Source organism: Rana temporaria, chromosome 13, assembly GCF_905171775.1.
Source record: "Rana temporaria chromosome 13, aRanTem1.1, whole genome shotgun sequence".
Classification (NCBI taxonomy): Eukaryota; Metazoa; Chordata; class Amphibia; order Anura; family Ranidae; genus Rana; species Rana temporaria.
The window spans coordinates 28199603-28223097 of NC_053501.1; the positions used below are offsets into that span (position 1 = coordinate 28199603).

General features: G+C 44.6%; 2 protein-coding genes across 2 annotated transcripts in view; one reads left to right on the plus strand and one right to left on the minus strand.

Annotated features, from left to right (window-relative positions):
• Window positions 1–23495, minus strand: part of TDRD9 (tudor domain containing 9) — a 195750-nt gene that overhangs the window by 165351 nt on the left and 6904 nt on the right. Inside the window, exon 2 of the mRNA XM_040333083.1 lies at window positions 9943–10019. Within this exon, the coding sequence (XP_040189017.1) occupies window positions 9943–10019 (77 nt within the window). The remainder of the gene's footprint in view (window positions 1–9942; window positions 10020–23495) is intronic.
• Window positions 13161–18962, plus strand: RD3L (RD3 like). The gene is given in 6 exon segments (XM_040333082.1): window positions 13161–13693; window positions 14123–14277; window positions 14279–14302; window positions 14304–14337; window positions 14340–14439; window positions 17896–18962. Coding segments are annotated over 5 exon segments (588 nt in total). The 5' UTR covers window positions 13161–13693; window positions 14123–14139; the 3' UTR covers window positions 18188–18962.

Below are 23495 nucleotides of genomic sequence, written 5' to 3' on the forward strand. Positions count from 1 at the left end.
GCGCACCATCACCTAATCCTTATGGGGGATCAAGCATGGCGGCTTGCAGACAAGACCGCCAACTCAGAAACCCCTCTAACAGAGGTAAAGGCCACTAAAGGGGCCACCTTCTGAGATAGTGTCAAGAGGGAAAATCTCTCTGATGTTTCCAAAAGGAAGGTTCCTGAAGAACCGAGAGCACCAGAGTCAAAACTCATGGGGGAAGAGATGGGCCAAGAGGGGAAAGTATATGACAAACCCCTTGCACACAAAAAAAAAGGGGACCCACCAGGGAACGGGCCGCAAAAAGGCCACTAAAAGAACACAGCCAAGCTGAAATCTGCCCCCAAACGGTGCTTTAAGCAATTTTTAGATCCAATCCAAGCTTTAAAAACAGCAGGACCCTGGACATTGAAAGTACGCCCGTGGACGTCACTCCATCCCTTCGCACCAAGAGAGGTGCGACGGTAGATCCTCCGGAAGAAGACTACGGTGCCCTGTTGAGATGACCGAGTCAGACAGACCCTGTCACCTAAAGTCTGGCTTCCAATAACCATGTTAAGCAAGTCAGTGACTGTACAACAGGAGGAAGTATGGGACCTTGAGACAGGAACCTCCTGCCCTGGCAATCGCCAGGGTGCCTCCGCTACAGGCGCCCGATATCAGCGTACCAAGGACGCCGAGAGTAATCTGGAGCGATTCGAATCATCGGGATCTCCTCAGCATCCACTCTGTGGAAGCGGCCGAGGAAGCAACTACCATGGAGGAATGGCAAAAAAATCACCGATACAGACCCCCAGGGCCACCAGCAGCGACTGACGCGTCTGTACAAGATCACTAGACCTGGCCACTAACTGACACCCTTGCGGCGGAGACAAGCTGCCAGGAGATCCATGCCATGTGAGGCTCACCTCCTGCAAGGGAGCCGAAACACCCCAAGCACAAAGACCAGTCGCCCTGGTCCAGCATCTGGCGACTCCAGTAGTCTGCCTGCCGGCATACCTGATGGTAGACTGAAGCCACGGCCGTGGCGTTGTCCGGCTGAAACCAGATTGGTCGACCACAAGGAGAAGCATAGCCTGATCGCCTAAAATAGTAGGACAATGAACAGTAGACAGCACCTGGTATTCCCAGGCGGTCTTCCACCAGGCACTAGCCAGGCCCGACCCTGGGTAGCTACCGAGACCAGACACATTCAAGGAGGTGTGGTCATAGGTCCACGCAAGTCCAGCGACTCAGGGCCGACTGGACCCCCCAGTTTTGTGAACCTCCAGGTTCACAACCCGTGAGCTGGCATTCGTCGTAAACACCGACCACTGGAAGGAAGGAACAACTTCCCGGACCGAAGAGTCGGGAATCTCTGTCACCAACTCAGAGAGACTCTGACTAGGTGGCGCACAGGAATCTAATGATTTCAGAGACAAGAGATTTTTACCACCTGGACAGTAGTTCCACTGGAAAACCAGGGTGTGGAACTGGGAATACTGTACCACCTTGAAGTAGGCTACCCACAGACCATGAACCAGCAGGCGCCCGGAGAGAAGACCGATTGCGTGATGCCAATACCTTCTCCGCAGACTGAAGAGTCTGCAATTTCTCCAGGGGAAGAAGGACCTTTGCCACTGAGGAGTCTGGATCAACACTAGATACTCCAACGCTGAGTCGGAACCTAGCATGCCCATAATTTGAACCCTGGGTCGCACACATGTAGGGCAGGCTTGCTGCCACTGAGCTACACTTTCTGGCCTAAACGTTTAACATCCACCCGAATCTTCGGAGGGTCTGAATGGGAATAACCTATCCACTAGGTCGGAGACAGAAGCTGCTCTCAGAAGAAAGTCGTCAAAGTAGCCAATGAGGCAAAGCCTCGCTGTCCCAACAAAATTCAAATAAGTGCGAGCTCCTAGCTGAAAACCCATGGTGCTGACGCCAGATCAAAAGGGAGGGCCACAGGCTGACAGAGACCCTTCTCTCATCACGAAGCACAGAAAAAAACACTGTGACATGTGCAAAACGGGACATGCATGTATGCGTCCCTGATGTCCGAGGACGTCAGGACATCCCCCGGATGAAGCGCAGCTACCACCGAACAAATGGATTCCATGCGGAACTACCCGACGTTCACAAAGGTATTTAGGGCCTGAGGCCCATAGAAAACCCCAAAACTCTCGTCCTGCAGGAAAGGTAAAATTACCTTGCAGCTTAGCAAATCCCACACTGCCCAAGGCAGACCGACGTGCCGGGAGGGGAAGACACAAGGACAGAACTTTGTTCTGTGGATAGGAGGAAACCCTATCTAGTACTCCGAAGAGACCACCTCGCAGACCCACTAGTCGTAGAGCAGGGAGGTTTCACTGAATTGTGAACCTGCAAGCCGCCCCTCCCACCTAGAGACAGGGAGGGAAGGCTATATACATTGGCAGGATTTGGGTGCCGGCGTGATCGGCTTATGCACCCAGGGACAGATTAGTCCCCCAGCTGGGCCTTTGACGGCCTGGGAGGGTTGCCCCTAAATAATACACACACACATAGTGTGTATGTATATTATGTAGGTGTATGCACACATGTCTTTGGAGGAAACCGGAGTACCCGGAGGAAACCCACACAGACACAGGGAGCGACAATGCAAGCTCCAGGCAGATTGGCGTCAGTGTGCAGATTTGAACCAATGACTCTTTTGCTGCCAAGTAATGGAGTTAAGCACTACACCACCGTGTGCATAAAACCATTCTGAAACAGACGCCCTGGATAACAAGGGCGCAGCATTCAATGAAGCATCACAGACCTATATGAGGCCCTGGACCAGCTGGTCCGCTAGGCTAATAACCTCAGGAGAGAGTCGGTGCTCCTCCACTGTCTGGTGCAAAATGCTCACTCTGTGAGTTGTATACAGCACTAGGGGTCAGGACTACTCCAAGATGGCCGCCGAGCGTTCAGAACGCGGCCACAGGAAAAAGGCCAGCACAATGTAAGCTGCGCCATAGCGTGGCTACGACAAAATGGGCGCCAATGGGAGTTTTCAATGTAATTGAAAAATCTCCCAAAAAAATAGCGCCAGCGACCACTGAGACCCCAGTGTAGTGGCCACAATAGGCCGCAAGCCAGACCCCAGCATGGTAAACATGGAACGGGTCAGTACTTCGGATCTTCTATCAGTCAGATCCATACAAGTAGGGGTTCCCGCCCGGCGGTGAGGGACTACAAAAGCCCTCAGTGGCTTTTCTCATTCCGCATCTCAGAAGTTATCAAAGAAGGGCACAGAAGGAAAAAACCTACACAGCGGTCTGATTTGTGTGATCCAAAAAAGACCGAGCCCTCGGCGGAAACCCAGCTGCACTATGCAGCTTAGGAGAGTCCCTTGCAGCAGTAAAAAGCGCACCCATAAATGCCTTATTCTGCCTTTTTTTTTTTTTTTTTTTAACTAGGTACCTAGTCCATGGCTCCATAACAGAGCATTCCCCAGGGGATAACGGGGGGAAGGGGCACTCTTTTACCGCCCCGGCCCGCAGTCCACCCCCACCCTGGCAACAAACTGTGTCCAGGACTAACAATAAAAACTCTGTGGGAATCACAGGTGCTAACACCTGCTGCACCACCAGCATGTGGGGAAGGACACAGATACTGACTCCAATATTTACATAGTGTGTATTATAATATGCACACCTGTCCATACAAATAGACAAAGCTCCTAGAGCCCCATACAGGGCCTCTCACTCACTTGCTGCGCTGACCAGGGGTAACCAGGGGACTCCCTCAGGAGGAGACTGCCCAGTGCTGCCTGTGAGAGGAAAAGAACCGTGAGGTAACTTTTGCAGGGACCTGTGTTTAAACAGGAAAAGCCTCCTAGGGCTGTTTTATTAAGGACAAGTCACAGATACAGCATAAAAAGCAAACCATTACAGGTGTCACCAATCAGTCAGCGTCTGCTGAAGTATAATCATAAACATCTGTGCTCATCACAGGGCTTTTTACCTCACAGGAAAGCCAATACAAAAAAGAAAAAGCACAGGCCAGATAACACAGTCCCCTCAGGAAGGCCCCCTCCCCCCTGACAGCGGCAATGTTAGCAATGCAGCAAGGGAAAGGAGCAGGGAAGGGAGAAGGGACCCCAAACCCCAGGAATGCCCAGCTGTACCAACCCACCGAAGCAGGAGGGACTGTACTTACCCGTCCGAGCGAGGACTCGCTGACGCATTCCTGACAGACCTACAACCGCAATGGAGGTAGCTGTCGGCCCGGTCCACTGTGATTGAGACAACACCACAGCTCAGTCATATGTGGACCTCGGAGCAAAGCTCACCGGCCACCTCAGGAGTCATGAGGTATGGCGTGGCAGACCAAGCCTCTTTGCAAAGGTGTGCCCACGCTTGCTGGTCGGACTGAGTAGACTACAAGGATCTATAATATCCAGCCTGTCTCTCAGCCAACAGTTGAAAGAAGATTCTTCAAGAAAAAGTAAAGTAAAATAAAATAAAATTTCTCCTCAGGGCGCTGGGCCCAAAGGGAGCCATACGTCCTTCTCCTTTGCTAGGCAGAACGAAACTGGGGCTGCAAGCTGCAGTGAGGAGGGTTATGTCTGGAGGGACCGCCCCCTGGGCGGGGCTGTTCAACTCTGTTAATGTAACATGTATTTAACTATTAACATGTTTCTGCCTAGTCCTCTCCTGTAAACAGGGAACATAACCCACTTGTCAAGATTTAAGGAGCTGTGTCCGTCCATGGACGATAAGAGAAATAATATTTCTTTAGATTATCAAATTTTACCAAAATGCTTGAGTAACAATTTAAAAAAAAAAAGTCGTGCACGCATATGTAAACCCTGTTCAAACCACACGTGAGGTATCGCTGCGTACGTTAGACTGAGAGCAACAATTCTAGCACCAGACCTCCTCTAACTCTAAACTGGTAACCTGTAAATATTTAAAACGTCGCCTATGGAGATTATCACATACAAAAGTTTAGAGCTATTCCACAAGTGTGTGCAATTTTAAAGCAGGACATGTTGGGTATCCATTTACTCAGCAGAACATCTTTCATATCATACAAAAAAAAAAAAAAAAAATTGGCTAACTTTACCGTTTTGCAATTTAGAAATTTGCAATGACGCCATTTTATTCCATAGGGTGTCTGCTAAATTTTTTTTTAAAAAAAACATAGAATGTTGGGGGCTGTAAGTAATTTACTAGCAAAAAAAAAATTATTTTTACATGCAAGAGAGGAGTGCCAGAATTGAGCCCCTTATGAAGTGGTTAACCACTTAAGGACCAGGCCTATTTTTCAGACTTAGGGGGGTTATTTACTAAAGGCAAATCCACTTTGCACTACAAGTGCAAACTGCATTTAACATTGTATTGAAGTGCACTTGCAGTCCGCTGTAGATCTGAGGGGGACATGCAAAGAAAATAAAAACAGCATTTTAGCTTGCACATGATTAGATAATAAAAATCAGCAGAGCTTCCCTCATTTCATATCTACCCTCAGATTACAGTGACTGCACTTCCAAGTGCAATTTCAAGTGCAGTTAGCACTTGAAATGAAAAGTGGATTTGCCTTTCGTAAATAAATACCATTTAAAAGATGTGTGCGTTCTCTTTTATCATTACTTGCATATTAGTCTTTTGAATGGTGTGCATTATATGCATGCATACATATGCTCTATTACCTGAGGTACATAGCCCTAAGAGCATAAGCCCTTTCCACAAGTTGTCTTATTTAGTATTGGTGGATTCAGAAGTAGCCTGTCCTTGACAATAGCAGCTCAACACCAGAGACTTTGTGACTGGTTTTACCCCTTAGACTTTCACTAGGATTGACTTTCAAATTGAGGCTGGTGGCGCAAGAACATCTGGCCCATAAACATCCCCGCATCTCACAAAAACCATCTCTCCAAACTGAAATCGGAAAAGAGGATAGCTCCTCCCTGACTTCCAGAACTATTTTTTTAAGCAATCATCTTGAATAGATTATCGAACGATTTAGGACTCACAAAACGCATTTAATGGCTTTACAATTCACCCTTGATGCACCCAACAGGGTCACTTTTTTTCCCACAGGGGAGCTAGATCCACCAATTCTGCACTTGGATCAGCTAAAAGCCTATTCTTCATGTCCTATCTGCTAACGGACTTCTTCCAATAACCTCCCTACTAACCACAGCTCACTATCGCAGATGTAACTCCAGTGGAAAACATATTGGCCAACAACCTCTGGCAGAAAATCATCCCTCTACTCTACAAAGCTTTACTATCCCTCAAGACCAAATCTTGGCCTACTTTTTTGACAAGCTGGGAAAAGGATCTACAACATCCTTTAAAACAGATAACCAATGTTCTATCTTCCAACTAGCTCACAATCTAAAGTTACAGAGATCAATTATAAACTTCTGACCAGATGGCACTATACACCTGCTGGCTTCTTTATAAAGCTTTTAAGGTGGTCTACGTACGGCACTGAACGGACGTGTCTAAAGAGCTCCGTCCAGACTCCGGCCCCAACTTCTCTAGCGATGCCTTCTAAAGCCTCCGGATCCTGCACAAGCACTTAGTAAGAGGTCGGGGAGAGGATCGGCCGTCAATCTAGCCTCCCCGGGCTCCATTAAAGATTTTCTCACCACAGAGAGACACATCCTAACACAAGGAACATGCAGGCCAGAGCTTCGAGATCCCTTGAAGATCCTCCCACACACGTGGCTTTAATCCGGGTGAGCTCCTCTTCCTCCTGCTGCTCAGAGCTTATGGATTCCCTGCTGGCTTGGAAAACGTCTTCTCTAGTAAGCGATCTCAAGGAGGAACTAGCAGGTATGTTCCATAGCACTTGAGAAATGCATTAAAAAATTAAATCACAGGCAGTGAGATCTGATATGTCACACCTGCCGGCCAGAGTAGAAGACACAGCATTTGCCCACCGCTCCTCGCTTTGTAAGCTTGAGGACTGCGTATCAGGGTTTTTGACAGAGGCAACTAAAGATAGTGACCTTGAACCCTCAATCTAGGGTATCTTGAACACAATCCTTGGTAGGCCTGTCACTAACCCGCTGAGATTTGACTGTCACAGCACCCTGAGACCACGCAATCTCACAGCCGACCAACCTATAGAACGGCATCATGATCGAGCTGTGGGGCATCCCGAATATTGATTTGGCTGGTGCGGTCATTAAAAATTGTCCTTTCTAGGGAGAAATTGCAACGTGGCAGGGCTCTCAAACCCCTTCTTGAACAGCTGAAAGCAGATGGTGCCACTTACAGATGGGGGATTTCCCATCCTGCTTGATCGCCACCAAAAAATAGCCGCTCTTCTACGCTCCGGGTTCCTGGAAGATCATCCCAGCCTTCTATAATTAAATAGGTATGCCTCCAATGGAGTTCCTGGGATGGCAAGATCCTATACCAGTGCTCTCTATAAACTTGGACCCCCAATGGACAAAAACCCCCTTTAAAAAAGAAACGCAGGGCGACACCAGGTTCTTCTCAGAAAAATGGGTAAGACACGCTGTGCGTTCTTTTGCATACACATCTATCGTGGCTATTGCACTGTATATAAGTTTTTGTGACATTTTCCTATACAGACTCCTCTCTTTACAACCTGAGGCCTGACGGAAATGTGAAAATAGTCACTGTCTTAATTTCTCTACTACATTACTAAGCGATTGCTTTTTATGGACTACAATCCAAGTTACTCTGTTTTAGCTTTTGCATTGCTAGAGTTTAATTCCTTTCATACTTATTTTGGCCGAGTGCTCAACGACCCGGTTTCACGCTTTATCTTTTTTGTATGTTCCAAACCCCCCTCCTTTTGGGGCTGGCCAGTGCGTTGCTGAACGCATATATTACTTGTCTGACCCTTTCTAAAGGTCTCAATGGCTTCTCGCTCTCCCCTGTCACATAGGGACCACAGCATTTTGTTGCGCGTTAGTCCACAACTCCCAATAGCATTATAGTTGTAAATGTCTATCTTGTTCTATGCTCTCTCCTCCCTTTTCCTTACTCACCCTTTTTCTCTTCCCTCCCCACCCTAGATAGTATAGATTGTTCTGTGAGCTCATACACCACTGACACAATGGCTACTTTAACAATTCTCTTATAACATAAGGGGTTTGAATGTTGCCATGAAACGGCATCAGGTACCGAGAGAGTTAAAACAGACCTCCCGCTCTATTGCCTTTCCTCAAGAGATGCACCCCAAGGCCCCGTACACACCATAGAATCCATCCGCTGAAAAAATCTCAGCGGATCGTTTCAGCGGATAGATTCTATGGTGTGTACATTCCTGCGGATATTTATCCGCAGGGGAATTTCACGATTCCAGCAGATAAAAATTTGTAGACATGTCTACAAATCTATCCGCTTGAATCAATCCCAACGGATTGATCCGCTGGTCTGTACAGACTCACGGATCAATCCGTCTGAAGGGATCCCCCGCATGCGTCGTAATGATTCGACGCATGCGTGGAATTCCTTATATGACAGCGTCGCGCTCGTCGCCGCGTCATCATCGCGGCGACGACGCGACACGTCATCGCGAGGGGATTTTGGCGCGTATTTCGATCCTATGGTGAGTACACTCCATCGGATCCAAATCCGCTGAAATCCTCGAGAGGATTTATCCCCGGAAACGGTCCGCAGGACCGTATCCGCGGATAAATCCTCTCGTGTGTACTAGGCCTAACACACTTCACTTCTGTTAAATTATCCTCGCCTCATTTCCCACAATGGTACTATAGTCCGACACCAATAAAAGCTAAGGATCGTCAGATCGTGAATCGGGATGGGAGGCCAGGGAAGAGCAGCGGAAGAGGGCATCCTCCTGCTTCTTTAGTTTAACAGCGAGCAGCTTTTAGCCACATTGGATTGTTTTCGCTAAAAAGACGACCACTGGGCCCTCTAAAAAAAAAAAAAAATGGTACCGTCATCACCCCAGTATAACCCCTTCAAGCCGAGGCCACATATGTTCATACGGTCCAGCACTAAGGGGTTAAAAAGGGTACAGCTTAAATTTTTGGCCCCTTTATGTGGCTAGGCTGTGAAAAGTCTCACATGTGGTATCCCCATACACTAAGACTAGACAATGTATTTTTGGAAAGGGTAATACAACGTATTTTGCAATGCAGTATTAAGTACTGTGACCCTATCATTATTAAGTCAACGTTGAGTTAAAAAAAAACAAAAAAAAACACACACACTTGTGTCAAAAATACACACTCGGATTTTCATCGGACAAAGCGTAGGATTTTTGATTTGTTGGCCAACAAACACAAAACTACATGTTTTTTGAGCTTATTAGCACCACCCTTTGGGCAACTTCTGCTAATGTTGTGTTATGGTGAGCATTGCTTCTGAGCATGCGTGTTTGTACTTTGGAGTTTTGTCCAAAGGACCTTGTGTGCATACGATCGGATTGATCCGACAACACACATTTGTTGGCATACTATCCAACATTTGTCCGTGGAGAAGCCAACAACAATTGTCTTATGGAGAGTACAAACTGTTGGATTTTCCGACTTTTTTACTATGTGCATCATTTTTGGCAAATCTAGTAGAAGATGGCCTTAAACAAGCCACAGATTGCACAATGTTCTTTCCTGCACCCATGGATTGCAGGAAAGAAATTTGCTTAATTCCTCCAATGTTGATAGTGGAATCCCTCCCATAGCGTTACTGTGTTCTGCTGGTGGTAGCCATCCTTAAACAGCCAGCAGCAGTAACAGCATTCAAAAAATCCAAGAGGCTGGTTGTACTGAAAGTTGATGGATGGATTGAATTCAGTAGAACCAGCCTGCCAATAGATGAATCTTGTCCATGTCACTGCTGAACCCCGGCCGAGCAGTCGATCCATCTATGGCTGCTTTACAGTAGACATTAAAACAAAAATGAAATGCAAAAAAATAAAAAAGTGATGCATCATTACACTTGATTACAACCAAAACTAAGGCAAACAAAGAAACATTAGCAAAATAAAAGCCATTACCAGCCCTGCTGTAAGTTTTCAGTTCTTGAACTTCTAGATTTCTGAACTCCTGAACATATGCATTTTCATAACGTGCCCTAGGAGAGAAAACAAAAAAAATATTTTAATATCTCTATTACAACTTGAAAAACAATGTTAACCCCAAAGATTTAATATTGCAGCTTCACAATCCTTAGTTGTGGTTGCTACATTCATTTTTTCAGGATTTTACTTTTTTTCACCTGATCCAGTCAGTAAAAAACACGTCCTGTCTTTTGGGGAGCGGGTAGATTTACACAAGAAGGCGGACTTTCAAATCTTAAAAAACTTGTCACTCTGAGAAATTATATTTAGCCCAAATTCAATAAAATACAGCTGCTGTTCCAACCTGCAGCTCACACTTCAGGTTGGAAGTCAAGGTCACTGTCAAGGTCAAGGTCACTATTTGAAATTATCACAGGAATAAAGGAGCAGTTTTGTTAAAGGGAGTTGTAAAGGAAATACATGTTTTGCCTAAAAATAATGTCTGCAAGGTAGACAGAATAGTGTAATGATTCTGTTAACCACTTAAGGACCGCCTAACGACGATATACGTCGGCAGAATGGCACCGCTGGGCACAATCACGTACCTGTACGCGATTGTATAACGCCCAGCGGTGGGTCGCAGGCGCGCTCCCGCGGCCTGGTTCGAAGCTCCGTGACTTCGGCCACGGGACTCGCGGACCCGATCACCGCTACAGTCCTGCGATCGGTCCCCCGGAGCTGAAGAACGGGGAGAGCCGTGTGTAAATACGGCTTCCCCGTTCTTCACTGTGGCACTGTCATCGATTGTGTGTTCCCTAATATAGGGACGCACAATCAATGACGTCACACCTACAGCCACACCCCCCTACAGTTGTAAACACACTTCAGGGAACACATAACCCCTTCAGCGCCCCTTGTGGTGTTAACTCCCAAACTGCAACTCATTTTCACAATAAACAATGCATTTTAAAATGCATTTTTTGCTGTGAAAATGACAATGGTTCCCAAAAATGTGGCTGATCGCCGCCATTAGTAGTAAAAAAATTAAAAAATGCAATAAAAACTATCCCTATTTTGTAAACGCTATAAATTTTGCGCAAACCAATCGATAAACGTTTATTGCGATTTTTTTTACCCAAAAATAGGTAGAAAAATACGTATCAGCCTAAACTGAAGGGGAAAAAAATGTTTATATATGTTTTTGGGGATATTAATTATAGCAAAAAGTATAAAATATTGCATTTTTTTCAAAATTGTTGCTCTATTTTTGTTTATAGCGCAAAAAATAAAAACCGCAGAGGTGATCAAATTCCACCAAAAGAAAGCTCTATTTGTGGGGGAAAAAAAAGGATGCCAATTTTGTTTGGGAGCCACGTCGCACGACCGCACAATTGTCCGTTTAAAGCGACGCAGTGCCGAATCGCAAAAAGGGGGCCTGGTGTTTTACCTGCATTTTGGTCAGGGTCTTAAGTGGTTAAAAAACGAGTAAATACCTATTAAATTCCTTCATCTATATCACCTCCAGCGTTCTAGTTTCTGTTCTCTCATTCACTTCCTGGTTTGCATCGCTCGTTCACGTAAGAACTACATTTCCCAGTATGCATTGCGGCACGCCCAGTAATTCACCCTCCTTGAAGTCTCTAACACGTAGAGAGCGTCCTGCCGCACAGATGAAGTTCCCAGGAGGGGGTGAGCATGTTACTGACCACCGCAGTAAAGCCTCCCATCACGGTGGTCAGTAAAATCAGACAAGCAGGAAGTGAACAGAACAGAGAAGAAATAGAGCAACTTCTGATCAAAAACGAACAATGAGGAAGTGAAAACAGGAATGAATGTCTGCAGGTAAAGGATGCTTATTATGAAAAAAAAAAATTCCTTACAACCCCTTTAAGCATATTTCATGAGCTACATTATATTTTGAAACAGAATAAAAAATTCAATGAGATTTGAAAAAGAACATTGATCAAAATTAGAGAACAATTTCAGATAACGCCAGTTATTTGTGTTAATCTGTCACCTTTGTGCCAAATTCTTTCATTTCTAACCAACCCTATTTAAAGAGGAGGTCTGCCTAAAAAAAAAAGAAAAAAAAAAAAAATGAATATTAAAAGCCAGTAGCTACAAATACTGCAGCTGCTGACTTTTAATAGACACTTACCTGTCAGGTTGCCCACGACTGTCGGCAGCCGAGGCCGATCGATCAGCTCTCGGCAGCCCGGCCACCATCCTTGGTGAGGGAATCGGGAAATGGAGCTTTGTGGCTTCACTTCCTGGTTCCCTACTGCGCAAGTCGCGCTGCGCCTCCTCACTGGTCCCCACTATCTTTTCTGGGACTAAAGTTTGTATAAATAAAAAACACACACCTTCTGAATATGCCCTTTTTAGCAACCTTCATAATGCCATACAAGACTTCTTAAAATATGCAAAGATCTGTGTTTTTTGTAAGAACCAGTAATCACGTTAAAATTCTGCAAGCTCATCTGTGACCCAGACGTATAATCCAGGAGAAGACATGAGGCTAACTTTTGCAAAAATTATAAAAAATAAATAAATAAAAAAAGACACACACAGCTAGCCCTAATCTTACTATGACTAATTTTTCAGACTACAAAATGAACATTAATTAATAAAAATAGGTGGTAAGAAGTCAAGCTTTCAATTTGTCTTAAAATTTGCAAAGACAGTTCTGTCATTATGCGCCCCAGCTCCTTCAGACCTTCATAGTACCATATACAATGCAATGTGAAAAGCTTCCAGCTGAGCCTTATTAATGTTGACATCTGAATTTTTTCAGCGTATAATATCTGCTTTAATAACTGCCATGCACGTCATGTGTTATGTTGTATGGCATCTAGGGCACATTAACACAGCCTCTGTTAGCCAACAATTCAGCATCTCTGGGAATGAAAAAAAAAATATGCAACAATGCTGAGAGGATTCCAAGCTGCAAAACCAGTAATCTCGAAAGGAAGTAAGAAAGTGGAGCTGTCTCCTCATGCCCGGGGTTCAGGACTAATAAAAAGAGACTAGATAACTGAAACGGAAGAGGGGGAAAAAAACAGGAGGGGGGGACGGCTCCAGCGACCTTTAGTTCACGAATATCGTCATGAACCAGTATCTTCTACATGCTATCCTAACGGGACCAAAGAGAAAGGAATGGATTAAATTCCAGCACTTGATCATCATAAATAATGGTAAAGATCTCATTTTAACAACTCCTTTGCTTTAGTGTTTGCCTTTGTGACAGTACATGCAAAATAGCCATTACATGTCATTACATAATGCTTCCCTTGAACTGTTGCAAATATCACGCATTTAAATTGGCAAATACAATAGATGTTGTACACAACTTAGAGCAGTAGCTTCTACGTGGTATTTTGGGGAGGTACAATTAGTAAATGAACAGATTCTATTTTTAAGTTACCTGTAGTGACTCAAAACGCAAGTGACATGTAGACGAGCACAAGATCATGTGACCTGCTCAACTTTATAGAACAGGCAGATGCAGTCAGTCCATACAAAGCTGTCCATAATCTTCTCAGATGCAATCAACAGGATTCCATCGCTATTCTATTACAATACAGAGCCAAAGACAGGGGCAGCTTTAATTGGGGGGCGATATCCACTGGACACTAATGATGCTGCACTATGTTTTCCCAGGAATCCACTGAAGATTTTTAAAGAATTTGTTTAGTAAAAAGTGCACACTGAAATATTTTTCCAACTGTTAAAAGGAACCAAAGAACTGGTAAGCTTCAATTGTTACCTCAATCTATTATTTGATCAAACTTTTAAATATTTGCTTCATTAACTGAATACTGTGTATATGTATTTCTAAAAAAAAAATTGAACCTTGCATGTCAGGAGGATGGATGTTGGCTACTGCAAAACAACTTTATCAATTTACACAAGATCTTGCCTAATTTTCTTGCTCGTCCCCATACCTATTGTAGTTTTTTTTTAACATTGATGCAGCAGGAGAGTTAGAAGATAATTTGATACCAAACAAAGCCAAGTCCCTACACAAACTGGTTAACTGGCATAGCTTATTAATCGTATAAAACATTAGGCTGCCCACTGCTTTTGGTACAGCAATGATAAATTTCCTATTCATAAATGGTTGGCAACAGGATATTTAATACATCTGACCTATAACATGTACAATCATTTATTTTAGCTTGGAAGGCAACAAAGATGCCGTTCTTCGGTTGGATGAAATGGTCGAAGAATGATTCTGACAAGACCACTCAGTACCCTGGATCAGAAGTTGTAACCAAGACTTTGCTAAGGGAGCTGCAGTGGCACCTAGGAGAGCGTGAAAGGTTACTGCAACGAGATTGAAAATGAGCAGAGGGTGCAGAAAAACAGGAGTGGATTATAACTGGCTGAGAACGATTACAGCTTGAAGCCAAGCATCCCCGTTACAGAACAAAAGCAACTGGAAGTTCTGTGCTCTCAGATTCAGCCATGCCACACGGGGACAGTGCTCAGCAGGTATATATATCTCAGAAATAACCCCCATTTGCCATGGTAGAGCTGTGGAAAACTATACCTAGAAAAATATAAAGCATTCATGAGCTTGTTAAAGCAACTTAAACAAAACATAATAGAATTGAATTGTATATCCAATAAAGACATTTCAGCTTTCAAGTAAAACATTTTTGTTTGCAGGAAAATTTGTTGAAGGCAACGGATTTATTAGAGCAACACATACATTTGTGTTTTTGGTATAGTTTTTTGTTTATATGCAAACCTTAAAGTGGAGGTTCCCCTAAAAAAAAATTCACATTCAGAAGACTGATGACACTGCGGGTAGGCTGGGTTTTTTTTTTTTTCGTACATATCTCGTTATCGCCGTTTCATCCCTCGGCTTCCGGGTATGATTCTTGCTGGACCTAGTTGATAGACGTTCCTTCGACCGGCGCATTCTGCGCGTCACGACTTTCCGACAGAAGCCGAACGTCATTGCGCAGGCGCTGTATAGAGTCGGCTCTATACGGCGCCCACGCAGCGACGTTCGGCCTTTCTTTCGGAAAGTCGTGACGTCAAGTATGCGTCGGACGGAGGAACGTCAATCAACTAGGAACGCCCAGCCCCACAAGAATCATACCCGGAAGCCAAGGGATGAAACGGCGATATCGAGGTATGTACGAAAAAAAAAAAAAAAAGACCAGCCTACGCGCAGTGAATGTATTGTTAGAAATTTTTTGTTTTGAGGGGGGAACTCCCACTTTAAGATAAAGTGTGCATTTTAACAGATGAATCTTTTTATAGGCAGTTTCTATACATACATACACTGAGGTCAAAATACCACAGAAACCTATGAATAGTGGGTGTTATCTGACAAACATTAAAACCTATAGTGTTTTTAAATGATTTTACTATAAGTTTGTCTATCTAGGGGAAGACGGAAAACACTCGGCCTTTTCTAGGTTTGCAAACTAATGGGAATCTGGTTGATTAAATAAAGAGTGAATGTCAACATGAGTGAAACCAAACGAGTGAATGACTCGTATTGGTTTCAGGACCTAGAAAGGACCAAGCTGTATTAAGGATTACAGATTTACTAATTCTTGGATGTGATGGCTGCATACTTTAGGCTCTATTCTAGTTTTTCCTAGTGATCTGGTCAGCAAGATCCCTTTTCAAACAAACAAGCTCTGTTGCAGAGAGATCGTTACATAGACAAACCATTCAACCTGCAGTGGTGCTTACAATAATCAGGTATCCATTTAAAACAATTATCCAAAAAGGGCAAAAAAATAAAACTTTTTCCTGTAATGCTTATAAAGTATTGGCTGGAGTTCAGCTTCCATTTGTTATTGTATTTAAATCTGCTAATCCATCTAACACTCCCCTCTCCAGACTGAATGCTACTGTTCAAATGTGCCTCTGTGTTCCTTCAGAGTAGGGGCGCTCTAATACAGGCGGTCTGTTACTGGCCAGATCACCAGGTGACGAGGGAATAAAGCCCCAAAAAAGAGAAGAATGTAGCCACCACATCTGACTGATAAGCTGCAATATTATATTTTTGCTTTTGGATTTAATACCGCTTTCAGGAGCTGCATTTCCTAATTTAGGTCACTGATGCACCAAGATGACTGCCCATTGCCTGCAGGTTAAAAAAATCCCACACAGGTCACCGGTGGCGGCTTTCATATTTCCAACCATACAGTTACCCTTGAATTTAGAAAGTGGAGATCAATGCCACTAAGCTGGTACCAAACATAATGAGTTTAGCCACTTCTATACTCAAAAGAACAGGTTCTAATTTATTACTATACTGTATATTTTAGGAAATCTTGAATAACACAAGTAAAACAGACATGGACAAATTCCAGGGGACAGACAAGCAAATGATATGCAGATGTTTGATATGCAAAAAGGTGTCAATGCTTTGGAACAATACAACTATAAAAATAAAATATTGGGGGGAGGGCGACATGCCATCTCAGCCTGTTGCAAATCTACAAGAACATACACAGATTCGGCTTGCCATTTCTCTAAAATTAGCCAAGATTAGGATAAGTATACGCCACCTCTATTGGTACCTATGGAAACTACAGATGCTGCCCAACATTGTTTCATTTAATATTTAAAAGCTCCTACTAATGTCTTCCCCAATTAGCTTTCTGTTTCAATATTTTTAGTGGAGCTTCAAAAGTCATAACTAGGGTTGTCCCGATACCACTTTTTTGAGACCGAGTACAAGTACCGATACTTTTTTTCAAGTACTCGCCGATACCGAATACTGACACTTTTGTGACAGTATTTATTTTTTATTTTTTTGCACGATTTTTATTTTTTACAATTTTTTTTTAGCGATTTGTTTTGTTTTTTTAGGGGGGGGGGGGGTAGTGGATTGTCAGTGTGTTTTTTTTTCTATTATTTACAGTTTATTTTTTAAATTATTTATTGCAATTTCTTTTTCTTTTTTTTTTAATTAGCCCTTTTGGGGGGGCTTTGGTGAGATATCAGGGGTCTCAACAGACCTCTGACATCTCCCCTTTAAGACGAGAAAGGGACTAGGGACACAGATTCCCAGTCCCTTTCTCAGCTGCAATGAATGGACAGGAGGCAGCGGCACGGAGGGGGGGGGGGACCGAGGACGGCAGCGGCACGGATGGGGGGGGACGAGGACGGCAGCGGCACGGAGGGGGGGGGACCGAGGACGGCAGCGGCACGGAGGGGGGGGGGCCGAGGACGGCAGCGGCAACGGAGGGGGGGGGGACCGAGGACTGGCGAGCGGCACGGAGGGGGGGGACCTGTGGGCGGCACGGAGGGGGGGGGCCGAGGGCGGCACGGAGGGGGGGGACCGAGGACGGCACGGAGGGGGGGGAGACCGAGGACGGCACGGAGGGGGGGGGGACCGAGGACGCAGCGGCACGGAGAGGGGGACCGAGGACGGCAGCGGCACGGAGGGGGGAGGACCGAGGACGGCAGTGGCACGGAGGGGGGGGGACCAAGGACGGCAGCGGCACGGAGGGGGGACCGAGGACGGCAACGGCACGGAGGGGGGGAACCGAGGACGGCAGCGCCACGGAGGGGGGGAGCAGAAAGGCAGCGCTACGGAGGGGGGGAGCAGAAAGGCAGCGCCACAGAGGGGGGAGCAGAAAGGCAGCGCCACGGAGGGGGGGAGCAGAAAGGCAGCGCCACGGAGGGGGGGAGCAGAAAGGCAGCGCCACGGAGGGGGGGAGCAGAAAGGCAGCGCCACGGAGGGGGGGACACAGTAGCATGGAGGGAGAGTCAGGTATCGGTAAAGTATCGGAGCATTTTCCCAGAGTACAAGTAATCTGAGAAATGCTTGGTATCTGTACCGATACTCGTATCGGAATCGGGACAACCCTAGTCATAACAAGCCAAATTTGCTTTCAGATCCTACATGAAATTGTCAACATCTGTCTGAATATATGAGCTTCTGTGTAAAATCTGACTTTGTCTGCCCTCCAGGTTTCGGGAAGTTCTGGCAGAAAACGATGTGCTACCTTGGGAGATAGTCTATATATTCAAACAAGTCTTGAAAGATTTCCTGAGTTCTATAGAGCGAGAAAACCAACAGGTGAAGCTGATGGATTTGTGGAACTCAAACTGCCCTGTCAACTTTGCAGCGTCTGGCGATACAAACTCACACAAAGAAGAAATCCCAACAGTCTCCAGCTATGTTGACAGAAATACACAGAGTTTATTTCCAACTTTCTCAACCCGCATCTGGAACTTGCCATACTATTATCCTTCTGGTTAAAGTGGGAAAGCGCAAGCCGGTCATAACATGGGTCGAACTCCTAACAAATTTTCTTTTGAAAATAAGAATTTTCGTTCGGAAAAGAATCGCAGTATTTGTGGACTGCAGCAACAGCTGATTTTCATGCGGCCATCAAATTTGAGAGAAAGGGCATGTTGGAAATATGAACAAAATTTCTAATCAATGATGGGAGACTTGTACGAATATCAAAAAAGAAAAGCACACGAGCTGTGACCTGGAAAGAAAAGATTCCTGGCCACAAATTTCTATTATGTAGCAACAGGAGGTGAAATTGAAGGCTTGGTTGGTCGAATTTAGCAATCAATGGTGGCACAATCGGATTACAAAAACGCACAAATTTCTGTATTTTTTAAAGAAAATTTGCTTGGAATTCGACCCATGTATTGCCTGCATTACTATTAAGATTGAGAGCAATTTCAGCCATTCTTGGCTAAACTGTCACCTCTTTTCCTTATCACCCCTAAAAACTATAATACAGCAATAGGATTAGACCACTGGCATCCGATGCTGCTAGCGTGCACCAGGTATTGCAAATGTGGTTTCAGTGAAAATCTATGGACTTCTCCATTGAAGTCAGAGGAAAAGAGCTACACATATATAGCTTTGTATCAAATCCCAGTGAAGACGTGGAGCCTAGCCCAGGCATTGACCTACTGAAAGCAATAGTTATAGGATTTGAGGACTGTGGCAAATTATCAGGAGGGTGATTGATGAATGAAAATTATTCAATTGCTTCCAACCACAAAAAAAAAAAGTTATATATTTACAATCATGCAGACATTTTTACGAGACTCCTATGCATATTTTATAAGTACAAAACCATAACTAAAAGCAATGCTATTTTTAGCCAGTTCCTGTAGCCATTTTTAAATGACTGACAATATATACATACATGATGTATGACCCTATAGATAACTTATTTTTTGTACCAGTCAGACCAATGTAATTGTGTATAGTTCATGTTCCTACATTTTATGCAACTTTAAAATATGTACCTACAACAGATGTGTATTTTAAAAAATAAACTGCATGAATTACTAAGCAATGTACTTAAAGAACAGCATAAATATACACAATCTTCAGTGACAAAAGGATAACCTCACAGGTTTTAAGATCCATAAAAGTAAAAATTGAAATTAAAATGGATTTTAAAGCGGGAGTTCACCCATTTATTAATTTTTTTTTTTTCCCCCTTAGATTCCTGCTCGTTGTGTCTAGGGGAATCTGCTATTTGTTTTAAAATATGAGCAGTACTTACCGTTTTCGAGATGCATCTTCTTCCGTCGCTTCCGGGTATGGGTCTTCGGGAGCGGGCGTTCCTTCTTGATTGACAGTCTTCCGAGAGGCTTCCGACGGTCGCATCCATCGCGGCACTCGTAGCCGAAAGAAGCCGAACGTCGGTGCGGCTCTATACTGCGCCTGCGCACCGACGTTCGGCTTCTTTCGGAAAATCGTGACGCGATGGATGCGACCGTCGGAAGCCTCTCGGAAGACTGTCAATCAAGAAGGAACGCCCATTCCCGCAGCCCATACCCGGAAGCGACGGAGAGGATGCATCTCGCAAACGGGTAAGTACTGCTCATATTTTACAACAAATAGCCGATTCCCCTAGACAAAACGAGCAGGAATCTAAGGCTAAAAAGTGCTCTCTAAGGGTGAACCACCGCTTTAAGATGGGATGAGTCAAGGTTAAATCCTCTTACAAGTTACATTACTGTCACCCCTCCGTGAGGAGACTCCCCCCCCAACAAACAACCACCCCAGCCTCACACAATGTGTTTACCGTTTTTAATATGCAGTTGGTTACTACCGGACTAGAAGGCCTGGTTCATACCTATGCATTTTAAAGTGAATTTTCAGTTTTGCAGAAACGCACTACAGTCTATGGTTCCCTATGGATGCAGTTCACATCTGTGCATCGGAAAGGGCTAGGGATTTTTTTTTCTGGTTTTGGGTTACATAGACTTTAATGGTTTAAAGATGTGCATTGAAAAACACAAAATGCACCTGCAATATGCAAACTGCAACCTGCACAAGTGTGAATCAGGCCTAAAAAAAAAAAAAAGTACAGATCTGATGATGCAGATTTAACTTTGTAACTGTACATTAAGTTTTATCCAAATAAATAGGATAAAGACTTTGACAATAAGCTGGCCATCAAAAAAAGCAACCATTATTTTAATTTAGAGCGGCATCTAACAATTATTTTCATAATCGGTTATTTTTGCTGATTGTTTCAATGAATCCAATAAAAAAAAGTAAATTTTTTTTTTGGGGGGGGGGGGGGATATTTGTTGCAGCAAAAAGTATTTTTTTTTCCCCAAAATTGGCCTTTTCTGTTTATAGCACAAAAAAAAAAAACCACAGAGGTGATTCAAATACAACTAAAAGAAAGCTCAATTTGTGGGGGGGGGGAAAATCGACAATTTTATTTGGGTACAGCGTCGCAATTGTAAGTTAAAGTAACACGATTTTGTATCGTAAAAAATGCCATGGTCAATAAGAGGGTAAATCCTTCCAGGGCTTAAGTTGTTAAAGTGGTTGTAAACCCTTACAGACCACTTTGACCTACAGGTAAACCTAGATTAAGGATTACCTGTAGGTCCAAAAAATATCGCCTAAACCTACACGTTAAGGAGATATTTCCAAGAAAGACGGCACTGATGTCTACGGCGCATGCAGCAAAAAGACAACGGCGCGCAGGCGCACTGAGCGTGCCGCTACCAACGGCATCATACTGCAGGGGCTTCGTTCTCAGGTAAGTAATTCATTATGGGCTAGTATGCTTTGCCAGGGCTCGATAAAATACGGGCGCCCGGTCGCAATTGCGACTAAAATTAGCAACCTGGCGCCCGGGGAAGCTTAAGCCTGCAGAAGGCCGCAAAGATGTGGCCTCAATTACCGGCCGGCGAGGCCCGATGCGATCGCGAGGCGAGGGTGCGCGGAGACACAGGATACCCCATCCTGTGTCTCTGTGCGCCCCCGCCACGCAATCGCGGCCGGCCGATAATTGGGGCCGTGGCCTCCGGCAGGCTTAGGCTTCCTTCTGTGATCTGGCGCCATCTTGTGGTGGCCGTTGGCATGAGTAAACCAGCAATTCTAATGGAGCTTCCCCAGTGTTTTCACTGCCATCTCCTTCCCTCTAATTGGAGCCCCCAAACATATATTTTTTATTCTAACACCCTAGAGAATAAAATGGCGGTCGTTGCAATACTTTGTCACACCATATTTGCGCAGTAGTCTTACAAGCGCACTTTTTTGGGGAGAAATACACTTTTTTTAATTAAAAAATAAAACAGTAGTTAGCCCAATTTTTTTTTTATATTGTGAAAGATAATGTTACGCCGAGTAAATAGATACCCAATATGTCACGCCTCAAAATTGTGTCCGCTCGTGGAATGGCGACAAACTTTTACCCTTTAAAATCTCCATAGGCAAAGTTTAAAAAATTCTACAGGTTGCATGTTTTGAGTTACAGAGGTCTAGGGCTAGCATTATTGCTCTCGCTCTACCAATCGCGGCGATACCTCACGTGTGGTCCAAATACCGCTTACATATGCGGGCACTACTCACGTATGCGTTTACTTCTGTGCACGAGCTCGGCGGGACAGGGGCGCGTTTTCTGGCTCCTAACTTTTTTAGCTGGCTCCTAGATTCCAAGCAAATTTGTAAAACCCTGTGCTATGCATACTAGCTCATTATGCCTGTGTCTTGCAGGGTTTTTTGTTTTGAAAAGAGGGTTTGCTTCCTCTTTAAAAGTGATTGTAAATGTTGCATTTTTTATTTAAAACAAACTTGTCATACTTACCTGCTCTGTGCAATGGTTTTGCACTGAGCATCCCCAATCACTACTACATGTCACTGCACGCGGAACGAATCCAAATGATTAATGGCAGGAATTTTTAAAGTACAGTGGAACCTCGGATAGCGAGTAACGCGGTTAATGAGCATTTCGCAATACAAGCACTGTATTTAAAAGAAATCCTAATTCGGTTTACGCGTGTTGTCTCGCAAAACGAGCAGGATTCAGGCCAAAGCGGTGTGCAGTATTGTGTTTGGCCTGAGGTGGGGGGGGGGGCCGGAGCCGAACACCACCGGTTCGGTAATGCTCGGAAAGACTCAAAAATACTCCATTCCTGAGCCTTTCCAAAGTCAGCCGAGGCATCCTCTGGCCTTTCCGGACGTTTCTGAGGATATCCGGCGCTCCCCCACCTCTGGCCGCATGTGCTATTGCATGCCATTAAAGTCAATGTGGAACAAATTATTTTTATTTTCATTTAATTTCCATTGACTTCAATGGGGAAACTCGCTTTGATATGCGAGTACTTTGGATTACGAGCATTCTCCTGGAAGGGATTATGCTTGTAATCCGAGGTTCCACTATAAATAAAGGCAAACTCTTCCATTGGGGGGGCCCTCCAGGAATTGTATTAATTTGAAAGGATTTCCTCTCACTTTGGTTATGGGAAAGGAAGTGAAGGAAAATCTCCAGATGGAGAAAAAAAAAATTAATAATAATCTGACAGGGTCAGCTGCATGATTCTTGCTAAAATGAGAATGACAATTTTTTTGCTTCAAATAAAGATCATGAGTCTCGCAGCTCAACATCTTTCACATTATACAAAAAATTGGGCTAACTTTACAGGTTTCTTTTTTTAGAAATAAAAGGCAAAACATTTTTGAATAGATTAAAAGTGTGTTTTTTTATAAGTGATCACATTCCCCTCTGCAAAAGAGCTGGGGGGGGGGCGCAGCACACTGTGCTTCCCAGTGAATGGCTGTGCAGCTGGGGCGAGTCAGGACAAGTCTGATCATTGAAGGAGAGTACACAGATTTCACAGCATAGCTAGAGAACTGAACCTGATTACTCTGCTTAGTGTAGTCAGTTTTTAAACGGAGAACAAGGGGACTAGCAGGAACAACGGGAATTTCACATAAAGAAAGGAATACAAATACAGGAGACTTTCTCATACAAATCCATGGTACAGTAGGCACATCAAGAATATGAAGTGCTGGGGTAACCAACACTTTAAAGCGGAGCTCCACCCTAAAAAGGAACTCCCGCTGATCGGAACCCTCCCCCCCTCCGGTGTCACATTTGACACCTTTCAGGGGGGAGGGAGAGTGCAGATACCTGACAGGTATTTGCACCACTTCCGGCCACACAGTCTCGGGCAGACTGCGGGCATGACGTCACCTCCCGCCCCCCCCCTGTTGTGTTCTGGAACACTCGGCTCCAAGTACACAACGGGAGTCAATCAGCAGGCGTAGCTCGACCTCACGCATG